This window comes from Amborella trichopoda, chromosome 3 (assembly GCF_054954075.1).
Source record: "Amborella trichopoda isolate Santa Cruz 75 chromosome 3, AtrichopodaSantaCruz75HAP2 v2.0, whole genome shotgun sequence".
NCBI classification, from domain to species: Eukaryota; Viridiplantae; Streptophyta; class Magnoliopsida; order Amborellales; family Amborellaceae; genus Amborella; species Amborella trichopoda.
In genome coordinates this window covers 43,368,690-43,387,202 of record NC_142338.1, presented here as the reverse complement: position 1 = coordinate 43,387,202, position 18,513 = coordinate 43,368,690, and the positions used below count along the sequence as shown (strand labels likewise).

Here is an 18,513-nt window from a genome sequence, read left to right as displayed (position 1 = left end):
TTATGATTGGATATGAAAATAGATTTTCTGATGAGGGTGCAGTTTGTATAGAGCCTAGGCTCTAAAAAATTCATTAGAGCCTACCTTCAAATAGTGTCAAGAAATATGGTTTCAATACTGGAATCTTTGTGATAGCCTTAAAATATATTTTTATATTTATTCATAAAGTTTAAAGCTTCAAAAATAGCATAGATTGACAGATTTATGAACACTTGAAAGTATTGAAAATTGACGTTCCAAAAATATGTTACAAAATACACTATTTTCAAAGCTTGAAATCCATTTTTTTTTCTCATATTTATGCATCTTGATGTTGAAATGATCAAATTGAAGATATTTGAACATCAAAATAACCTCTTCTAGTGAAAGTTTTGAGGTAGGCTCAGATTTGATTGTTCAGAGCCTCGGCTCTATATAAACTTTCCCCTTTAGATAATCCTAAGAATTTTATATACCAAAATTACATGTTATGATAAAACTGCTATTTTAGAGAGGGAAATTTAGAGAGAGAGAGTGCAACATGACCTTCCTCCTAAACCACTTATTTAACTTTGAGGTAGGCTCGAATTTGATTGTTTAGACCTTCCTCCTAAACCACTTATTTAACTTTGAGGTAGGCTCGAATTTGATTGTTTAGAGCCTCGGCTCTATATAAACTTTTTCCTTTTAACTTTTTATCATGGTGCTGCCTAATCATGACGTGACCTGGCATTAAGATGTGATATGTATGTTACCTTGATTTTATTTTAGAGATCGATTTTGGATTCAACATTTTAAGAACTGAATCGTCTGTAGACAGTTTTTGAGTTGTCCTATCATCTATATAATTTATTTAAATGTAGTTTCTCTCCAAAATATATTTTATAGATTGATCTTGGATTAAAAATTTTAAGAAATGAAAAAGTCGTAATGAATTTGAACATTAAAATAAATTTAAAAATAAAAAATTGAATTTTTGGATGTACTTCTAACCCCATCAATTTGAAACTTAGATGGGACATTTCAACATCAATAAGATGCTTCTTGCGTCTGAGTGCGTGTTCTCATCTTCTAAAGTTCCTTCCCATGTATTTTCTTTGCCTTGAAAGGTTGATATAAAGAAGAGTAATTTACGTACGAACCCTTAAAAAAAAGGGAAAATACAAAATTCTCCTTTTATAGCTGGAAGAACCCTTAAAAAAAAAAGGGAAAATACAAAATTCTCTTTTTATAGCTGGAAATTACAATGAAAATCGGTCAACCCATGATATTTTTATCTCAAAATTGCTCCTCGGTTTGAGGATGCTATCCTCGGATCGAATTGGAAATTATCTTTTTTAGCTTTTTCTTTAGTAGGGTAATGCCCCAAGTTTTAGGGGTAGTGCCTAGCCGGTCCAAGGTTACAAATGCTCGGATTGATCCTCCTTTTTTTTTTTCTCAGAAAAAACAACGTTCGAGAATGGGGACCTCGGACAGCTTGCTGAATTGAGCGGAGCTCAATTTTAGGGCAGTCTAAGGTCTACATCCTCGCACCGCTCCTTATTTTTTTTTTTTATAAATAGTGGTTCGAGAATGGTAACCTCGGAACGCTAGTGTCTCCCCACATTTATTGTGCTTCCTCTTGAAATGCTTCTTTATCGCCACTAAGTTGATAAATAAGCATTTTAGGAGAAAGCATGGTTACTGTTGGGGAGACAATAGCGGTCCAAGATTCCTATTGTCGGACAGCTATTTCTTTCAAGAAATAAGGAGTGGTCCGAGGATGGGGACCTCCGAACGCTCTAAAATTGAGCTCCGCTCAATCCATGGGACGGTCTGAGATCCCCATCCTCGGACAACTGTTTTTTCTAAAAGAATAGGAAAAGGATCCGTTCGAGGATTCTAACTTTGAACCGCGTCGGCACTACCTTACTAAAGAAAAAAAAGTAAAAAAAAAACAAAAACAAAAAAATTCAAATTCTGTCCGAGGATGCCATCCTCGAACCGAAGAGCAATTTTGATAACAAAAACATCATGGTTGACCGACCTTCTTTATAAGTTTTTACTATAAAAGAAACATTTCATATTTTTTTTATATTTTTAGGGTCCATATGTAATTGCTCTATAAAGAAAGAAAAAGATATAGATATAGAGATATATAGATGAATGCAATGAAAAGGGTAGGGAGATTTGTTTATTTTTAAAAAAAGGAGAGAGAAGAGAGAGAGAGGGAGGGAGAGGATAATTTCATTTCTTTCAAGTCATTTTGATGCTTACTCTCAAAAGGAGTGAATCAAAGCTTCTGATTCTCTCTTAGAAGATGGAGATTTTATCTTTTGATGCCTAACTCATAAATGCCACCATCTGTTGCCTGACATTGGGGTCATTCGATAGCACAATTCTCTCCTTCACTATAGAGAATCAAATCCTCTTATTCATATAGGGAGAGAGTGTTTTAGTTACAACATATTTAGTCGGATCTTTTATGCTATTTTAAGAAACAGCTATCCAGAGAATTTTTAAAATAAAAAATTAAAAACCATCAAAATTTATTTAAAAATTGTTTCATCATTTAACCATCAAAAGTTAATGAGTGACGATTACAGGAACTGTTTCGTGGGCTCTCCCTAGATATCTCTCTTCTATCTCCTTAAAGATAATTATCTAGACAAAGGTGTTATTTCGTGCAGATCTCTAATTTCCCATCTTATTTTACAGTAGACCTTCTTTTAATTTTTCTTTCAAGCGGCATAAAAAAACGCTCGAGTATTTCACTGTAACCCCTCATCTCTTATCTCCAACGTTTATTCACTTTTGGCCACAAAAGCTAGTCTCAACAAATTGTTTTATTCTATCTCATTTATTTCCAACACCTTTATTTCCAATAAGGTTAAAAAAGCTTTTGGATTGAGAAAGAATAAAATAATTTGTTGGAGATAGTTTTTGTGGCCAAAAATGAATAAACGCGCAAGAGAAGAGATGAGGGGCTACGGTGAAATACTTGAGGAGTTTTTTATGCCACTTAAAAGAAAAATAGAAAGAGGGTCTACTGTGAAATAAGATGGGGAGTTAGGGGTCTGTACGAAATTTTTCCCAAAAGAAAATGATACAAAGAAACCACCTACTTTTTATGGTAAAATTATGTCCATACCATTTTATTTCACCGTAATAACGAAAAGGCTCAAAATACGTGGTATTTACGTGGAAGGACTATCCTCTCGTACTTTTTTATTTTTTTTCAACTTTGCCTCCAATCTGATGTTTTAAACATGGGACCTCTTGATATTTTTCATTTCGGTTATTTTTTTATTTATAAGGAGGTTCGATTGTCAAAAAAATCAAATAAAAAAAAAGGCCTTGGTCCAAGCCCGGCCCTAGCCCTAGCTCGGCTTGGCTATGTAAAATAGAATAAAAAAAACAAAAAAATAATATAAGAAAAAGGTGGGTTGGGCCGGGCCGTTGCCCATCCTCCTCTCGAGCCCTATAACTTTTCAAGGAGCTATCATTTTGTTGGTCATGATATAGTGTCGGAAGGGTATAGTGATGTGAGTTAGAGCACAGAGCTTCGAGATTTACTATCATTAACAGTTGGATGTGTTTTCACCATAGTACGTGGAGCAATATCATGAGACGTGGAGCAAAATCAGAGTTTGTGACATTGGGTTTGTTTATAAGAAAGCAGAATGGTAGACAAACTTGCTTAATGACTATAGACATCCCCTAAAAATTAGATTTATTCATGAATACTTGAGCCCTGAAGCACACTAGCCGAACAAAGCATACCATAGGACATGTTAAACTATAGTCCAGGCCCAGACCATAGTTCAACCTTAGAATAATCCCTAAATATCCCATTTGGAAGAATATCACCCCAAAAAAGGTTGATCCTACGAAGAGAAAATGTTTGAACTCTGAACATTGGTAAAAAAAGCAAATATTTAAACTCGACTTTGTAAAAAGAACAAACAGTGAAAAAAAGTAAAAAAGACAAATAGGAAAGCATGGAACAAGTCGCACTATCTCAGACAGAAAAAGAGGTAGTTTTGGTATATATAGACCATTTTCCGTACTTTTTAGGATTATTCTTCCAGACAGAAACCCTACTCCTAGCCTCTCAGCCTACAACCTTAGACAACTACAACAAAAGCCTAGATGACTCAGATGTTCAGGTTTCTTCTACATTGTCCTTTAGGGTATGGAAGTTGTAAATGCCCGCCCTGAAGGATTTTCATATTTCCCTATATCTTGGCTAACCCAGTCGTTGATACAAGAGTGACCCGACCGATCAAGATTGCGTTGGTTTTCTACTAACTCCTCAAGGAGTGTACCCTGGCTATTGAGTGTGCCATGTTGGTGACCATGGTGTCTAGAAGTAATTCCATGTGGGTGGAGGTTGATTCCGCCACTATTGCATTCATGGGTCAGAGAGGTGTGGTACCCCTTGGATTGGCGGGTTGCTGCCCCAAGCTTGGACAGAGAAGAAGCCATGGGCTCGACATATGAGCCGGGCCACTCCCGGTTTAGTTGTGACGTAGCCTAATCTAGTTTAGTCTAAGCCGCCGCCTCCGCCACCACCACCGCCACCGCCGCCACCACAAGAAAGTGTTAGAAATAAATTTTGACCTAATTTTTATCGGTGGATGGTTCACAGTGAAGTTCCAAGCGAGTGAAAAGAGAAAAATGTGGCTCAGGTGTAGATACACCTACATATGTCTAAGCTTGCTATTTAAGAGACTCAATCTTACCGTTGTAGGATGCTCTTAGGGCCAAGGATTAAGGATTATGGAGTGGTGCTAAACTCAGGGTTGCACAAGTCCGAACCGCCTCGTCTCCTAGGAGCTAGGTCTCTCACGATGTTCATGCGGAGTTTGGGGGTTTTTGAAAAATTAAAATAGTTTTCTGGATAAAACCGCTAGTTGCTAGTAGTGTGCAATTGCGTGTAAAAGAGCACCCAGTGGATGGGTGAAAATTTCTGGCAACTCACAATCAAGGAAGTAAATATTCTATCTAGCTAAGATTTTGCAAGCAAAACCATAGGCTAGGTAAAAATAAAAAATGCACATACTCTATTCTTATTTATTGTTTATTTACTAATTTTTTGCAAGGTTAATTTGTGGAACATAAAGAAAACAAGGAAAAAAAAAATATGTTGAGTGAGATAGAGAGAGAAAATAGGGAAAAATGCACCCCAAAATAGATTTTTTACGCACTTTACCCATCCAACTTTTTTTTTAGCAAATACCCTTTTATACAAAAGTTCATTTTTTTTGGACGAAAAATACCTTTACCTTACATAACAAATTATTTTCATTGGAGAGGGCAATCCGACATTTAGAGCAGGCGGTTCGACGATTATTTTTGCTGGAATGGCCAGTCCGGAGTTCCATGGTGGCAATTTGGCGTCTCATGGTGGTAGTCCAGCAATTATTTTTTGTTGGAATGGGCGGTCCGGTATTTTCAAGTTGCGGTCCAGCATTTTGTAGGGGCAGTCCGATATTTTGATATGGCGGTCCGACATTTTAAAAGGGTAGTTCGGTGTTTTGAAGTAGCGGTCCGGTGTTTTGAAGTGAGCAATCCGGTGTTGTACAAGTGCGGTCCGGCGTTTCCTTTTATTAGGATCCGAAAATGATTTGTTACATGAGGGAAATGTATTTAAAAAAAAAAAAAAAAAACTTTTTGTATATCTGGAAACATGATTTTTTATAAAAAATTGTTAAAAAAAGTTGGGTGGGGGTAAAATGCATTTAAAAGTCCATTTTGATAGGTTTTTTATAATTTTCCCTAAAAAATATAGGAGCAGGCCTAAATAACTCTAGAGTTGGAAATGTTCAAAGACGCACCGTGCGTCATGCGAATAGACTACCCTTAAATGTTCAAAGGCGCACTATGCGTCAAACGAATAGACTACCCTTAAATGTTCAAAGACGCAGTATGCGTCATACGAATAGACTTCCCTTATGATGCAGAACGCGTCACAGCATCAGTTTCCCTTCGGACTCCTTTGTTTCTAAAATATCAGGTTGAAGTGAGGTTTAGGGGTTGTACTTGTGCGAATTTCACACTTAACCATGCTCGATGGTCCCATGATGGGTCTAAACTGTTCACACGCAATTTGAGACTGACCTAGCTAATCAAAGGCTGATGTATTTGACATCGTGACCAAACTTCAAATCTAAAGACCTGAAAAGAGGAAGAGATGGAAAATATAGGAGCATGCCTAAACAACAACCTGGTAAAGGTGATCTGACGATGTGAGAGGCCTGAACCAGGAACCAGTAGGCGTCTGGAGCTAGAAATGTCCAACAACACATTGTGTGATAAGAATAGACTGCCCTCGTGATGCACAACGCGTCGGGGGACCAGTTACGCTTTAGACTTCTTTGTCGAGTATGTACTCGTATTTTTTGTTTTTAAAATATCACGAACAACCCCTTTAAGTGAAGTTTTGGGGTTGTATTTGATTGAATTTCACATTTAACCTAAGTTTGATGGGCCCCACAGTGGGTACTAAACTATTCAGACACGATTTTGAGACAGACCAGATTTATCAAAGCACTTGATCGGTTTGACATCATGTCCAAACTTCAAATTTAAAGAGTTGAAAAGAGGAAGGGATCGAAAATATAGGAGTAGGCCTAAACAATAGCCTTGATTGACTGGTATAGGTGATCTGACGATACGAGAGGCTTGAAACAAGAACCAATAGGCATATGGAGTTAGGAAATGTTCAACGATGCACTGTGACATAGGAACAGACTATCCTCATGATGCACAACCAATGTACACAAAATCGAACTAGAACGGTTAACCAGACATGGGCCTGGAAGCGGTTTAACTGGCCTAATCGGTAAACTGATCGATTCAACCGTTTTAACCAGGAAAGTCCCTAGCGGTAAAAAAAGTGTTAAAAAAATAAAAAAAGTTAAAAAAAAAAACTGCTAAACTATGAAAAGCATATAAAAAATAATTAAAACAAAACACATGCAAATGAAATTGAAAATTAATGAAAGAAATAAAATTTGATGAATTAATTTTCCAATTAAAGTGAGTATTAATGAAAAAAATAAATTTTAATCTTTACCATAATGTAAAGAATATTAAAAAATACATTACAAACCAAATTCCTTATTTTTGAGAATTTATACATTTTTTTGATTTTTTTTTAAATACTGGTCGAGCACCAAAACCGCCCAGAACTAGAACCGACCACCGGCCAGTTCTAATCTAACAGGGCAGTTAATGGTTAGATCGCCTGATTTTTCTAACTATGTGCACAATATATTGTAGGACCAGTTGCCCTTCAAACTCCTTTATCGGGTATGTACTCTTATTTTTCGTTTCTTAAATATCGCGAACAGAAGTGAAGTTTAGGGCTTGCACTTGACCGAACTTCACACTTACCCCAAACTCTTCAGACACGTTTTTGAGACTGACCAAACTAATCAAAGCCGGATCTATTTAACATCTTGTCCAAGCTTCAAATTTAAAGAGTTGAAAAGAGGTTGGTTCCGTCAAATTCAAATCTATATAGAAATCGGTCTAGAAGTACCTATTCCTTGCAAATCCACGACTGAGCTAGCTTGGTTGTGTGACATTGGAAGAGAAACGGAAATAAAAGGAAATATGAATGAAAGGAATCAAGCAATAACTATCTTTTCAAAGGGAATAAGAATGAATATCAATGAAAGCAAAGACAAAATACTAATTAAACTAAAGAAATTAAGAGAAGAATAATATAAATGAAAGGAAAGCAAACATAACTATGAAAATAAAACTAAATAACTAAAAAAATTAAAGAAAAATAAAAAGACGAAAAGGAACTCAGAGGGATGGGTCCATAGGCCCGACACCTCAAGTTGGTCCGGATCAGACAATGAAGACAAGTGTTTAGTCCTTGATCTTCGAGATTGATGATCCCGAATAATTGATTGTACTCTGAAGAAGGAGCGGGATGCTTGGGAATTTTACATCTAGGGATTCGAATGACTAAAAAGGGTTGTTTTTTTTTTAGGGTAAGTCAGTGGGGGAGAAGGACCCGTACCCGATTTTTCATTAATTAATAGAAAAAAGAAATACAGTTATTTTACAGTCCTATCAAAGGACAGTTGCGCCAGATCCTGAAGTAATAAAAAAGAAATAAAATTAGGTGGGCGACAACCAAATAGTAATACCGAGACCTGTAGATGCTCTCTTAGCGAAGGCATCAACAACCATATTTGCCTCACAAAAGACATGTGCAATGGACCATCTATGAAGAGAAAGTCTGGTACGGCCATTATCTGCAATTGTTTGTAGCCGCCATGGAGCACGTCATTGGTTTTGGATAACATTCACAAGCAGGGTTGAGTCACTCTCTATCTGGCAATTCTTCTGAAAAGCTAAGTGAATGCGTTCTTCAAGTGCCAAGAATTCTGCATGGTTATTAAAGCTAATATCAAAATTCTTAGCAAAGGCAACAATAAACCCTCCATCACTATCCCTGATAATCCCACCACCACTTATTAAACCAGGATATCTCAGGGAGGCATCATCAATATTGAGCTTAAAATTCTAGCCCTCAGGAAATGAGCAGGCTACCGGAGTGAAGGATACTGGTCTCTGTTGACGCCACATTATCTGAAGGTTACCAATGGTTGCCTTTTTTGAAAGATGAAATGCCCACTTCTTAGTCTCTGCAAGCACCTGAACATGTAAAGTAATACGCTTCACAATCTATTCTCTTCTGGTGGATCTTGACTCAAATGCTCTCTTGTTGCGCTCATCTCAAAGCAACTAAATAGTAGTGAAAAGGATAGGCGTCCAAACATGAAGTAGTCCATGGGATTTGAACCCGAAGAGTAGCCATCTCCTTAGCATCTCAGGAATGGAATTGCCAAGAACAAATTGCTTTACACATCGCCAAGTTAACGATCTCTAAACACTCTATGAAAAAACACAATGAAACATAAGATGGCATAGACTATCATAATTGTTCATACAAAAAGGATACATAGAGTCGATCTGCCTGCCTCACTGTTGCAATAAAGATGGTGGGTAAATGATTGTGCAGGGCCAACCATGAGAACCATTTAGCCTGTTGGTGGCATCTAGAGGATCATAGGGCACAAAATAGAGGCTGAGATGATCCCTGATACCAAATAAAGGTCCATGCAGCTTTGATCGAAAACAGTCAATTCGCAGAATGAGTCCATACCAGTGAGTCTTCTTTGAGCTATAATAGGAGAGACTCTCGGCCTCCCTCCACATATCTCTCACATAATCAGAAGTGGTAGGGGGCATAATCTAAAGTTTAGGTAAACCACCGATAAAGTTCGAAACGCACCGCCTAATCAAACTACATCCATGTACTCAAATGAGGTTAAACTATGGGCACTAAAATTTGGCAAGATCAAATTGAGCGTATTATGGATCAACAAGATCTGGCTAATGTTATTAACATTTCACACAATTGAAATAATTATCAATCAAACCATAGGTCACCATATTTCTTCTCACTACTTCCATCAAACTATCATGACCTATGGTTTGATTGATAGTTATATCACTTACGTGATATGTTTTTTTTTTTTTCATTTTTAAATTTTAGAATAACATTTACTTAAAAGTCAATTATATATTCAACTATATAATTAATAATAATTTAGAGTAAGTCAGAAAATAATATAATTACAAACCTAAACCCTCCGGATGAATAACCCGCAAGAAAGTCTTGAGGTATCGATGGGAGTATGAGAAATGATGAATAGATTGTAGGGTATGGAAGTCTAATGCGAGAAAGTAATGAGAAACAATATGACGTTACTAGGGCCAACTACATGCATGTACTGCAAATGAGGTTGAACTAAATTGAACGTATTATGGATCAACAAGATCTGACTAATGTTATTAATCACTAAGACTCTGAAGAAGATCCCATGGCCTTGGAATCAAATTATGGATGAGATTATTTCCGGTCTCTAAGGAAGAGAAGTGTGCTTCAACCATGTAGTGATTGCCTTTTGCTCAACTTGCTTTCCTTTTTTTCTTCTTTATCTTTTTCCCTTTCTTTTTGTTTTTGTTGATGAATTCCTCATAATCTCAATGAAATCTTGTTAACATTAAAAAGAGAAGAAACCCATATTATATCTCACAATTATAGAACGCATACAAAAATGTCAATAACAAACACAAATCATCTTTAACAAAAGAAAAAAAAAGAACCAAATAGGAACAGGAGAATTTGAAATCCTAAAAATAGTTCATCTTGTAAAAAATTATCCGAACTATTTAGGTTGATAGTTATTGGAACCAAATATTAAGTTTCATATCTTGTATATTACAAGATATTAAATTTCCTATATTGAGTTTATTGAGTTTCTTATTTTGTGGGATTACTATTGTAATGAGATTTATTTCCTAAAAGGCAAGAGTTGTAACTCTATAAATCTCTGGTAAACCAGAGTAATCTCCATGAATGAAATACTGATTTACCCTCTGCAGATATATGCACTTTTGCTGAACTATGTATATTTTAGGTCGATCTATTTTCTCTCTGCTCTTCTCTATTTTGTTTGTTGTAACTTTAACACGGTACCGGAGCAAGCCGATCTATTTCTAGCCGTTGATAGAGAGTCCATTACATGCTTCACCCATCATCCATTTTGATGTATTGTAGCTCGGACGGGTTTCCCCAGCGTCTCTTTATTCATGTTTACCTTCAACAAGTTTTTTAGTATTTGCAAAAACCAATTTCCTTGTGGGCCTTAGACGACCACTTATTGTCAAGACTTGCATTTGACAAGAAACAATTCCTCTCATACCAATTGGATGGAGCCATCATCTCTATTTCCTTTTTTTTTAAAGACATCCAAGAATTTTATTGATTACTAGAACGAGATTACAACATTAGTGATAGTAAGAGAGGAAAGGAAAACACCATCCCTGGCTAATGTATCAGCAATACCATTAGCCTCTCTGAATACATGAGAAAAGGAAACAGAATTAGCTGAGGAAATATCTAAAATCTTAAGCCATAAGGAGTGGAGTTCTCATGGAATCTGCTGGTCCTTTCTACACCAATGAATCGCATTAAGAGAATCCCCTTCAATCAAACATGAAGAGCTCATGTTCCTTTCAATGAAGATCTCCACCCCTATAAGCACAACCTGTAATTCTGCCAAATTAGCCATAGCCACTCCAATTGGACTTGCAACGGATAGAAGGATAACAACAGAGGAGTTTGGAAACACCCCACCAATACCAGCTGAGCTTAGATTTCCAAAGGAACTCCCATCAAAGTTCAGCTTAACACAACCCAAAGGTGGAGGAATCCATGAGCCTTTTGGCTTACATTTATGCAGACCAAGAAGAAACAAATTAAGGAGGTTTACCATCACATCCACTTTAGAGATACCCCATCATTCCTTAGATACTGAAATACTCGACCACATAGCTAGTTTAATTAGGTGAAGCAAATTGTCAAAAGACGAAGCAACCCCTTCAAAAGTCCTCATGTTTTTTTCCTTCCACATCTCCCAAAGGATCACACCCTTTGCGATTTTCCAAATTATACTGCCCACTTTAGGCAAGAAAGGAGGAGAAAACTGATGGATACAGTTAAGAACATTCTGCGGAAGAGCAAATGACACACCCACCAAACTCATCAACCAATGCCAAAACCTTGAAGTGAACGGATAATGAAGCAAAAGATGGTTGACCGAATCCCCATCTTGTTTAAATAATAAGCAAATGTTTGGTAGAATTTTTCCCCTCTTGATGACATTATTAACTGTTAAGATTCAATTTTGGGCAACCAATCAAACAAAAACTTGCGAGATTGGCCACTTCCATACTTGGCCAATAGAAGAAGAAGACCATCTCCATTGGTCATGGAAGAATAAATTTTAGCACGATTTAACTAAAAAAACACCATCCTTTGCCATTTTCCAAATCAACAAATCATTAGCATCATGTGCAATATAGACCTCATCCAAAATTTCCAATTATGTACACCATTGTGATAATAATACATTATTCAGCTGTTTATACATAAGAGGAATGGTCCAAGAGATCCTAAGGTCTCTTCTTTCAATCGCATCAGAAATTAAGATATTTGGATTTGAAACGACTTTGAACAACTCGGGGAATGCCACTTTCAGTGGATAGTCCCCTAAATATTTATGATGCGAAAACATAATATGTCTTCCATTACCAGTGTTCCATCTAAAGTAGCCAGATCTCATAGGCCTACAATTAAAGATACTTTTCCAAATATAAGAGACTTTGCTACCTCTACCACCACCAGGCCAAACACCACGTCCGTCCAGTCCATACTTGGCCACTAGAACTTGGCACCACAGGTGATCCCTTAAATGAATACTTCTCCACCACCATTTACATAACAAGGCAAGATTGAAATTCCTAACATTGTGGATGCCTAGACCACCTTCAGACTTGGGGGTACACACTCTATCCCATCTAAGAAGATGAAATTTTCTGTTTTCACCATGTAAACCCCATAAAAAATCTCTCATCATCATTCTTTCAATTCTCTTAGCAACGAGGGATGAAATTTTAGTCACTGACATCTGATATACAGGAAGATTGGCTAGGCATGATCTAAGACGAGTGACCCTACCCCCCAAGGATAAGTATTTACCTTTCTACAAATCCAGTTTAACTTGTATCATGTCAATCACCCTATCCCAAACATCGATGGGGAATTGTGAATCCAAATTCGGTAACCCCAGGTAGGTAATGGGAAAGGATTCAACTTTGCATCCCGTTACAAGTGCCAAATTCTTGGCATTCTGCTCATGACAATTGATTCTTACCAATGATGACTTGTGGAAATTCACCTTAATTCCTAGCACCACTTCACATATTTCCAGGAATCTTGCAACAGTTCCTAGCTGTACATCATATGCATCACAAAAGATAATAATATCATATGCATATAGTAAATACAAAACAATAATATTAGAATTTGCAATCTGAAAGCCCTTACTCAACATACATGAGTGAATACACTCTTGAGCTACCAAGACACTATCAGTAATCTGATGGTCTTGGATAAAAGCAGATTGTGAGGCTGAAATAAGAGAAGGCATGACTCCTTTAAGAAGCTCTGCTAAGACCTTTGCAATAATTTTGTAAACACTTGAAAGCAAGCTTATTGGTCGAATGTTAGATAACCCACTGATCGTAGATTTTTTAGGAATCAGAGCTAGAAAAGTAGAGTTAACTTCTTTAAAAAGATGACCTCTATTGAAAAATTCTTTCACCATCGTTAGTAAATCATCCTACACCAAATCTCAGAATTTATGGAAGAAGGCTAGGGGGAAGCCATCCGAACCCGGTGCTTTGTCTCCAGGCAATGCAAAAACTGCACTTCTAAGTTCCACAATGGTAATGTTCCTTCCAATGTTACTATCTGACTGCTATCGAGAGTTTGGAAAGGGACATTATCAAAATTAGGCTGAAAGGTCACCTTCTTAGTAAAAGCATTCTTAAAATGTTGAATGACCCCTCCTTCCATCGCCTCACTATCATTCGGATCAATGCCAGGAATAGAAAGGCCCGAAATATCATTTTGTCTTCTTCTGGCACTAGCAATCGAATGGAAGAATTTCGTATTCAGGACACCTTCTTACAGCCATTTGTTCCTAGATCCTTGTTTCCAATAGATTTCCTCAATTCTCCGCGCCTCCTCCTATTCTTGGATTTTAAGACTATGCTCCGAAACCAACTGTTAAGTTAGAACACCACTCTCTTGAATATTTTGATCTAGCAATTCAATCTCAGCAACTAGACCATCAATCTTGGCTCTAAAACTCATATGGTTCTCCTTTCTCCACTCCAACAGTTTGTGCTTTAAGATCAGCAACTTTTTGTGGATTTGGAAGTCTAAGGATTCCAAAACCACAGTGGCAGCTCACATTCTCTTAATAAGATCGACCACCTCATGGTTCTCCAACCAGCTTAATTCGAATCTAAAGGGTTTGGGCCACTCTTCTGACTCCCGGTATTCAAAAGAATATGAAGACGGCCAGAGGAAAAATGCACCAAGGATTTTACATTAACAAGGGGGAAGACTTCTGCCCACTTTGTTGCAATAAAAAACCTGTCCAATTTGGGCATAGCAAGATTCCCAACACTATTATTAGAACAAGTGAATCTTAATCCAACAATCGGTGGGTCTAAAGAGGCATTATCAATAATAAACCTATTAAAGAATCTCATCATAGAGTTAATTGGATGGCTTGCTAAACATTTATTAGGCAACCTTATAAGATTAAAACCCCCCCCCCCCAATAACAACAGGAAAAGAAAAATCCCTAATGATTGATGACATTTCCTCAACAAAAATATGCTTCAAAGAACAAATAGCAGGGCCATACACATTCTTAAAACCCCAAGAAAAACCCTGAGTAGGCCCCAAAAAATCCAGAAGTATGAAGTTATCTTTAACAACTGCAACAAATTTGCTAAGCACCAATGGGTCTCATAAAATCCAAATCCCATCAAAGTTTCCAAAAGAATCAATACCATAAAAACAAAAATCCCCTAAGCCCCAAACTTCCCTTGCCATAGAAAGAGAAGGACAAGGAAGTTTGGTCTCTTGTAAAGCCAAAATTATAGATTTGTACTTAGAAACTAAAAACCGAACATCTTTTTTACGCCTGGGGTCACCCATCACCCTAACATTCCATGAAAGAAAATTCATTAAAATTAGGGAGTAGAAGATGAAGAACCTGGTCCAGAAGGACAGACCCCATGACGAGCATCCGGCGCCACCATGGACTCCCATTCATCATCATCAGTCGAAGAGAAAGAGGATGAAGTACTGAGATCCACCAGCTCAGGCTCACGGAAAGTAATTGTAGCATTCAGAAAGCCTCAATAAGTTAACAAGTGCAAAGGGGAGTCCACCGTGCAAGAAGTTTTTTGGTTTACAACCTTTGGCAAAGTTTTGTGGTTTAGAAAGTTTTGTGATTTGCAACGTTGACCTCCTTGCACAGGATGGATATGCAAGGTTTTGGTTTGCAAGAAGCAGGATGGATATGCAAGGTTTTGGTTTGCAAGTTTCTTGATTTGTAAATTATTGGATCTTGGTTTGTAAATTATTATGAGGGTAATTTTTTTTTTTTCAGCATGGTTACTAGTCCAATAGTTGTAAGATCCGATTTGAAAAGAAACACAAGCTGTTAGAAACATATTGGTGATTTCTAGTGAGAAACAATAGTTCTTATTGAGGATTTCAGTTGGTTCTGATTGAGGCGTCTTCTATTCTTTTATCACCCTTGCCATGGATCAGGTCAGTGTTATGGTTCTTGTCATCTCTTTATAATGGCAGATTCAAAAAATAACTCCAGCATGAAACTTAGTATTGTTCCTTTGAATAAAAATTATCTTACTTGGTTGAAAGTTGTTTCTCATTTTCTCTTTGAAAAATCTAAACTTGGATACATAATTAAGAAAAAAATCATGAATCTTGGTTTTGAAACTTTTAAAGTAAATGTTGAAAAATCTCCCCTGGATGCTAATAATGAGAAATATGAAACAAAAAAGCTTCAAAATAATGGTGGAGGTAGCGGCCCCAACAGATCTACTGCTCAAACTGTAATCATTCAAACTCATCACTATAAGTATGATCATTATCAACAACTAAGTAATAACAATGTCTGTTCCTCCAAACAAGAACCCTCTTATCCATGCCCAAACACAAGTAACCATTCTGCTTCTATATCTTCTTGTGATACTTTTTCTTGGATAATAGACTTAGGGCCCATATATCATATGGCTGTCAATTTACAGTGTCTATCCAATCTTAAAAATAATGAAAATATGACCCCTGTGTCTATTGCTAATGGTTCATTAATTCCTATACATGGTATTGATAAGACCTATTTCTTCTTCAAATTTGAAAACTCTGAAGTTCTTTTTACACCATCATTTTCCTCTAACTTGATGTCGTTTAGTAAAATTACTCAGAGCATGAATTGCAATGTTATTTTTTCTTGCAACTCTGTGACTTTCTATGACCAGGCCATGGGAAGGAAGATTAGTGAAGGAAGATTGTCTGATAGGCTGTATTTATTCCATCAGAAGAATAAGGCTTTGGTTGCTACTTAAGATAATTTCAATATTAACAAATTGTGGCATAGGAGATTTGGACACCCTTTAGATAAAATTTTGAAAATGTTAATGCCCTTTCTATCTTTAAACTCTCATTCTTGTGATGTGTGTAAATTTTCAAAACAGACAATACTTCATTTTCAACTTCTATACATATTTTAAAGGAGCCCTTTTTTCTGATGTGTGGGGACTATCCTCAGTTGATTCTTATGTCAATTTTAAACATTTTTTTTTTTTTATTGATGATTGGTCCCATTCTACTTGGGTATATGTATTGAAATAAAAAACAAAAGTTTTTCTTGTGTTCAAAGAATTTTCTAAACTGATTTCTACTAAATACAATGGAAAGATTAAAATTCTATGGGTTAATAATGGCACAAAGTATGTGAACAAAGCTTTTGCTGAGGATTTATTGAATCTTGGTATTATACACCAAACATCGTGTGTTGGAACACCTCAGCAGAATGAAGTTGCTGAAAAGAAAAATAGACACCGTTTGAAAACTACAAGGACTTTGATGTTTCAGATGCATGTTCTAAAATTTATTGGTCTGAAGCTATTTTAATTGCTTGCTATCTGATTAACAAACTTCCAAGTAAATTTCCTAAGGATAAATCTCCCCTTGAAATTTTGAAAAATAGAAAAATTGATTTGTCCCATTTGCGAGTATTTGATGCGTGTCTTATATTCTTGTGGCTGAGCACAACCAGAGAAACTTGACAGACGTTCAGGTATATGTATCCTTCTTGGATACTCCTCTACTCAAAATGGATACAAATATTATGATTCCACAAAAAAAAAAATGCATATTTCCAAAGATGTTCAATTTTCATGACACATTGGAGAGTGATTTGGAAAATAGGACTCAGGGGGAGTGTTCAACAGGTTGTTTGCCTTTTCCTAATATTAGTATCAATGATGTGTCAATATACATGGAACAAGTCATGATGATTAAGCCAAAGTTGAAGATACCTCTAAAACTCACTAAATTGGTTTAGAAGAAGAAGACTCTGCCGTGGCCATGGCCTCACCTGATCCCCATTACGTAGGTCTTCTCATACCTCTTAACCTTCGTCTAGACTTCAATATTTTTATACTTATCATGCACTTTCTTTTCCTTTCAAAATTATATTTCCTATGAAAATTTCACTCTTGGTTATTTTGCTTTTTTGAGATCTATTTCTAACAATCTGAGCCATCCAATTTTCAAAGTATTATTTCTCAACCTGTGTAGAGGAAGACCACGAAAGAGGAACTTTAAGTACTTGATAAGAACCATACTTGGGACATTGTCAAGCTACTTAAGGGGAAGAAAGCAGTTGGATGTAGATGAGTTTATAAAATAAAATATAATAGTGATGAGTCTATTAAGAGACATAAGGCCAGGTTGGTGGCCAAATGATTTACCCAAGCTTATGAAGTCAACTATAAAGAGATTTTTGTATCAGTTGCCAAGATTAAAATTGTTCATGTTCTTTTGTCTATCGCAGTTAATTGTGGGTAATCTCTGCATCCAATGGATACTAAAAATTCCATCTTACTTAGCGACCTTGAAGAAGACTTCCTCCAGGTTACTTTAAAGAAAATGTGAAAGGTCTTGTATACAAATTAAAGAAGGTCTTGCATGGACTTAAACAATCACCTTGCGCATGGTATACCAAATTCAGCTCTGTTTTGATGAGTTTCGGAGTTCTTAGAAGTTCAGTTGATTCATCGATGTTTATAAAAAATGGGATTTCAGATTCAACAGTTATACTCATTTATGTTGATGATATTATCGTTACAGGTGATGATAAGAAAAGAATCATGTAGCTTAAAAATTATGATCTTACTGATCATTGAACACTGACAATAAATTAATTTCCAATACTGATAATAAAATTTGAAACTAAAAAAATAGTACGGATCTTACCGATCATTGAACACTTACCGATCATTGAACACTTTTTTTAAAGGCAAAATGGATAGTCTATATATTTTGTTATAGGGTGTAGTTTGTATAGAGCCAAAGCTCTAAACAATCAAATTAGAGCCCACCTTTAAAGAGTGTTGAGAAATGTGGTTTTAATATTGAAAATATTTGTGATAGCCTTAAAATATAATTTCATCTTTAATTATAACATTTAAACCTTCAAAAATAGTGTAGATCAAGCAGATCTATAAAGACTTGAAATTCTTGAAAATTGACAGTCCAAAACTACTATTTCCAAAACTTGAAATTCATTATTTCTCATGTCCATGCATCTTGATCTTGAGATAATCAATTTGAAGATAATTAGATATCTAAACAACCTCTTCAAGTGAAAATTTGAGGTGGGCTCTAATTTGATTGTTTAGTGTCTTGGCTCTATATAAACTTTTTCCTTTGTTATAATATACACTATTTGTAGAGTTTGAAATCCTAATTTTCTTTTCACAACTATAATGTTCAAGTTGAGA

General features: G+C 36.1%; 2 protein-coding genes across 2 annotated transcripts; both read right to left on the bottom strand.

Annotated features, from left to right (window-relative positions):
• Nucleotides 1–10,985: 10,985 nt before the first annotated feature.
• Nucleotides 10,986–11,330, bottom strand: LOC148782891 (uncharacterized). Its single transcript, XM_088860401.1, has one exon. The coding sequence runs from the start codon at nucleotides 11,328–11,330 to the stop codon at nucleotides 10,986–10,988; it is 345 nt and encodes a 114-aa protein (XP_088716527.1).
• A 1,269-nt stretch (nucleotides 11,331–12,599) lies between these two features.
• LOC148782890 (uncharacterized) lies at nucleotides 12,600–13,223 on the bottom strand. The gene has a single exon (XM_088860400.1). The coding sequence runs from the start codon at nucleotides 13,221–13,223 to the stop codon at nucleotides 12,600–12,602; it is 624 nt and encodes a 207-aa protein (XP_088716526.1).
• Between the last annotated feature and the right edge of the window lie 5,290 nt (nucleotides 13,224–18,513).

Coding starts and splice junctions, on each gene's coding strand:
- LOC148782891 (XM_088860401.1), bottom strand. CDS start 11,330: ATGGTAAACCTCCTTAATTTGTTTCTTCTTGGTCTGCATAAATGTAAG.
- LOC148782890 (XM_088860400.1), bottom strand. CDS start 13,223: ATGGTGAAAGAATTTTTCAATAGAGGTCATCTTTTTAAAGAAGTTAAC.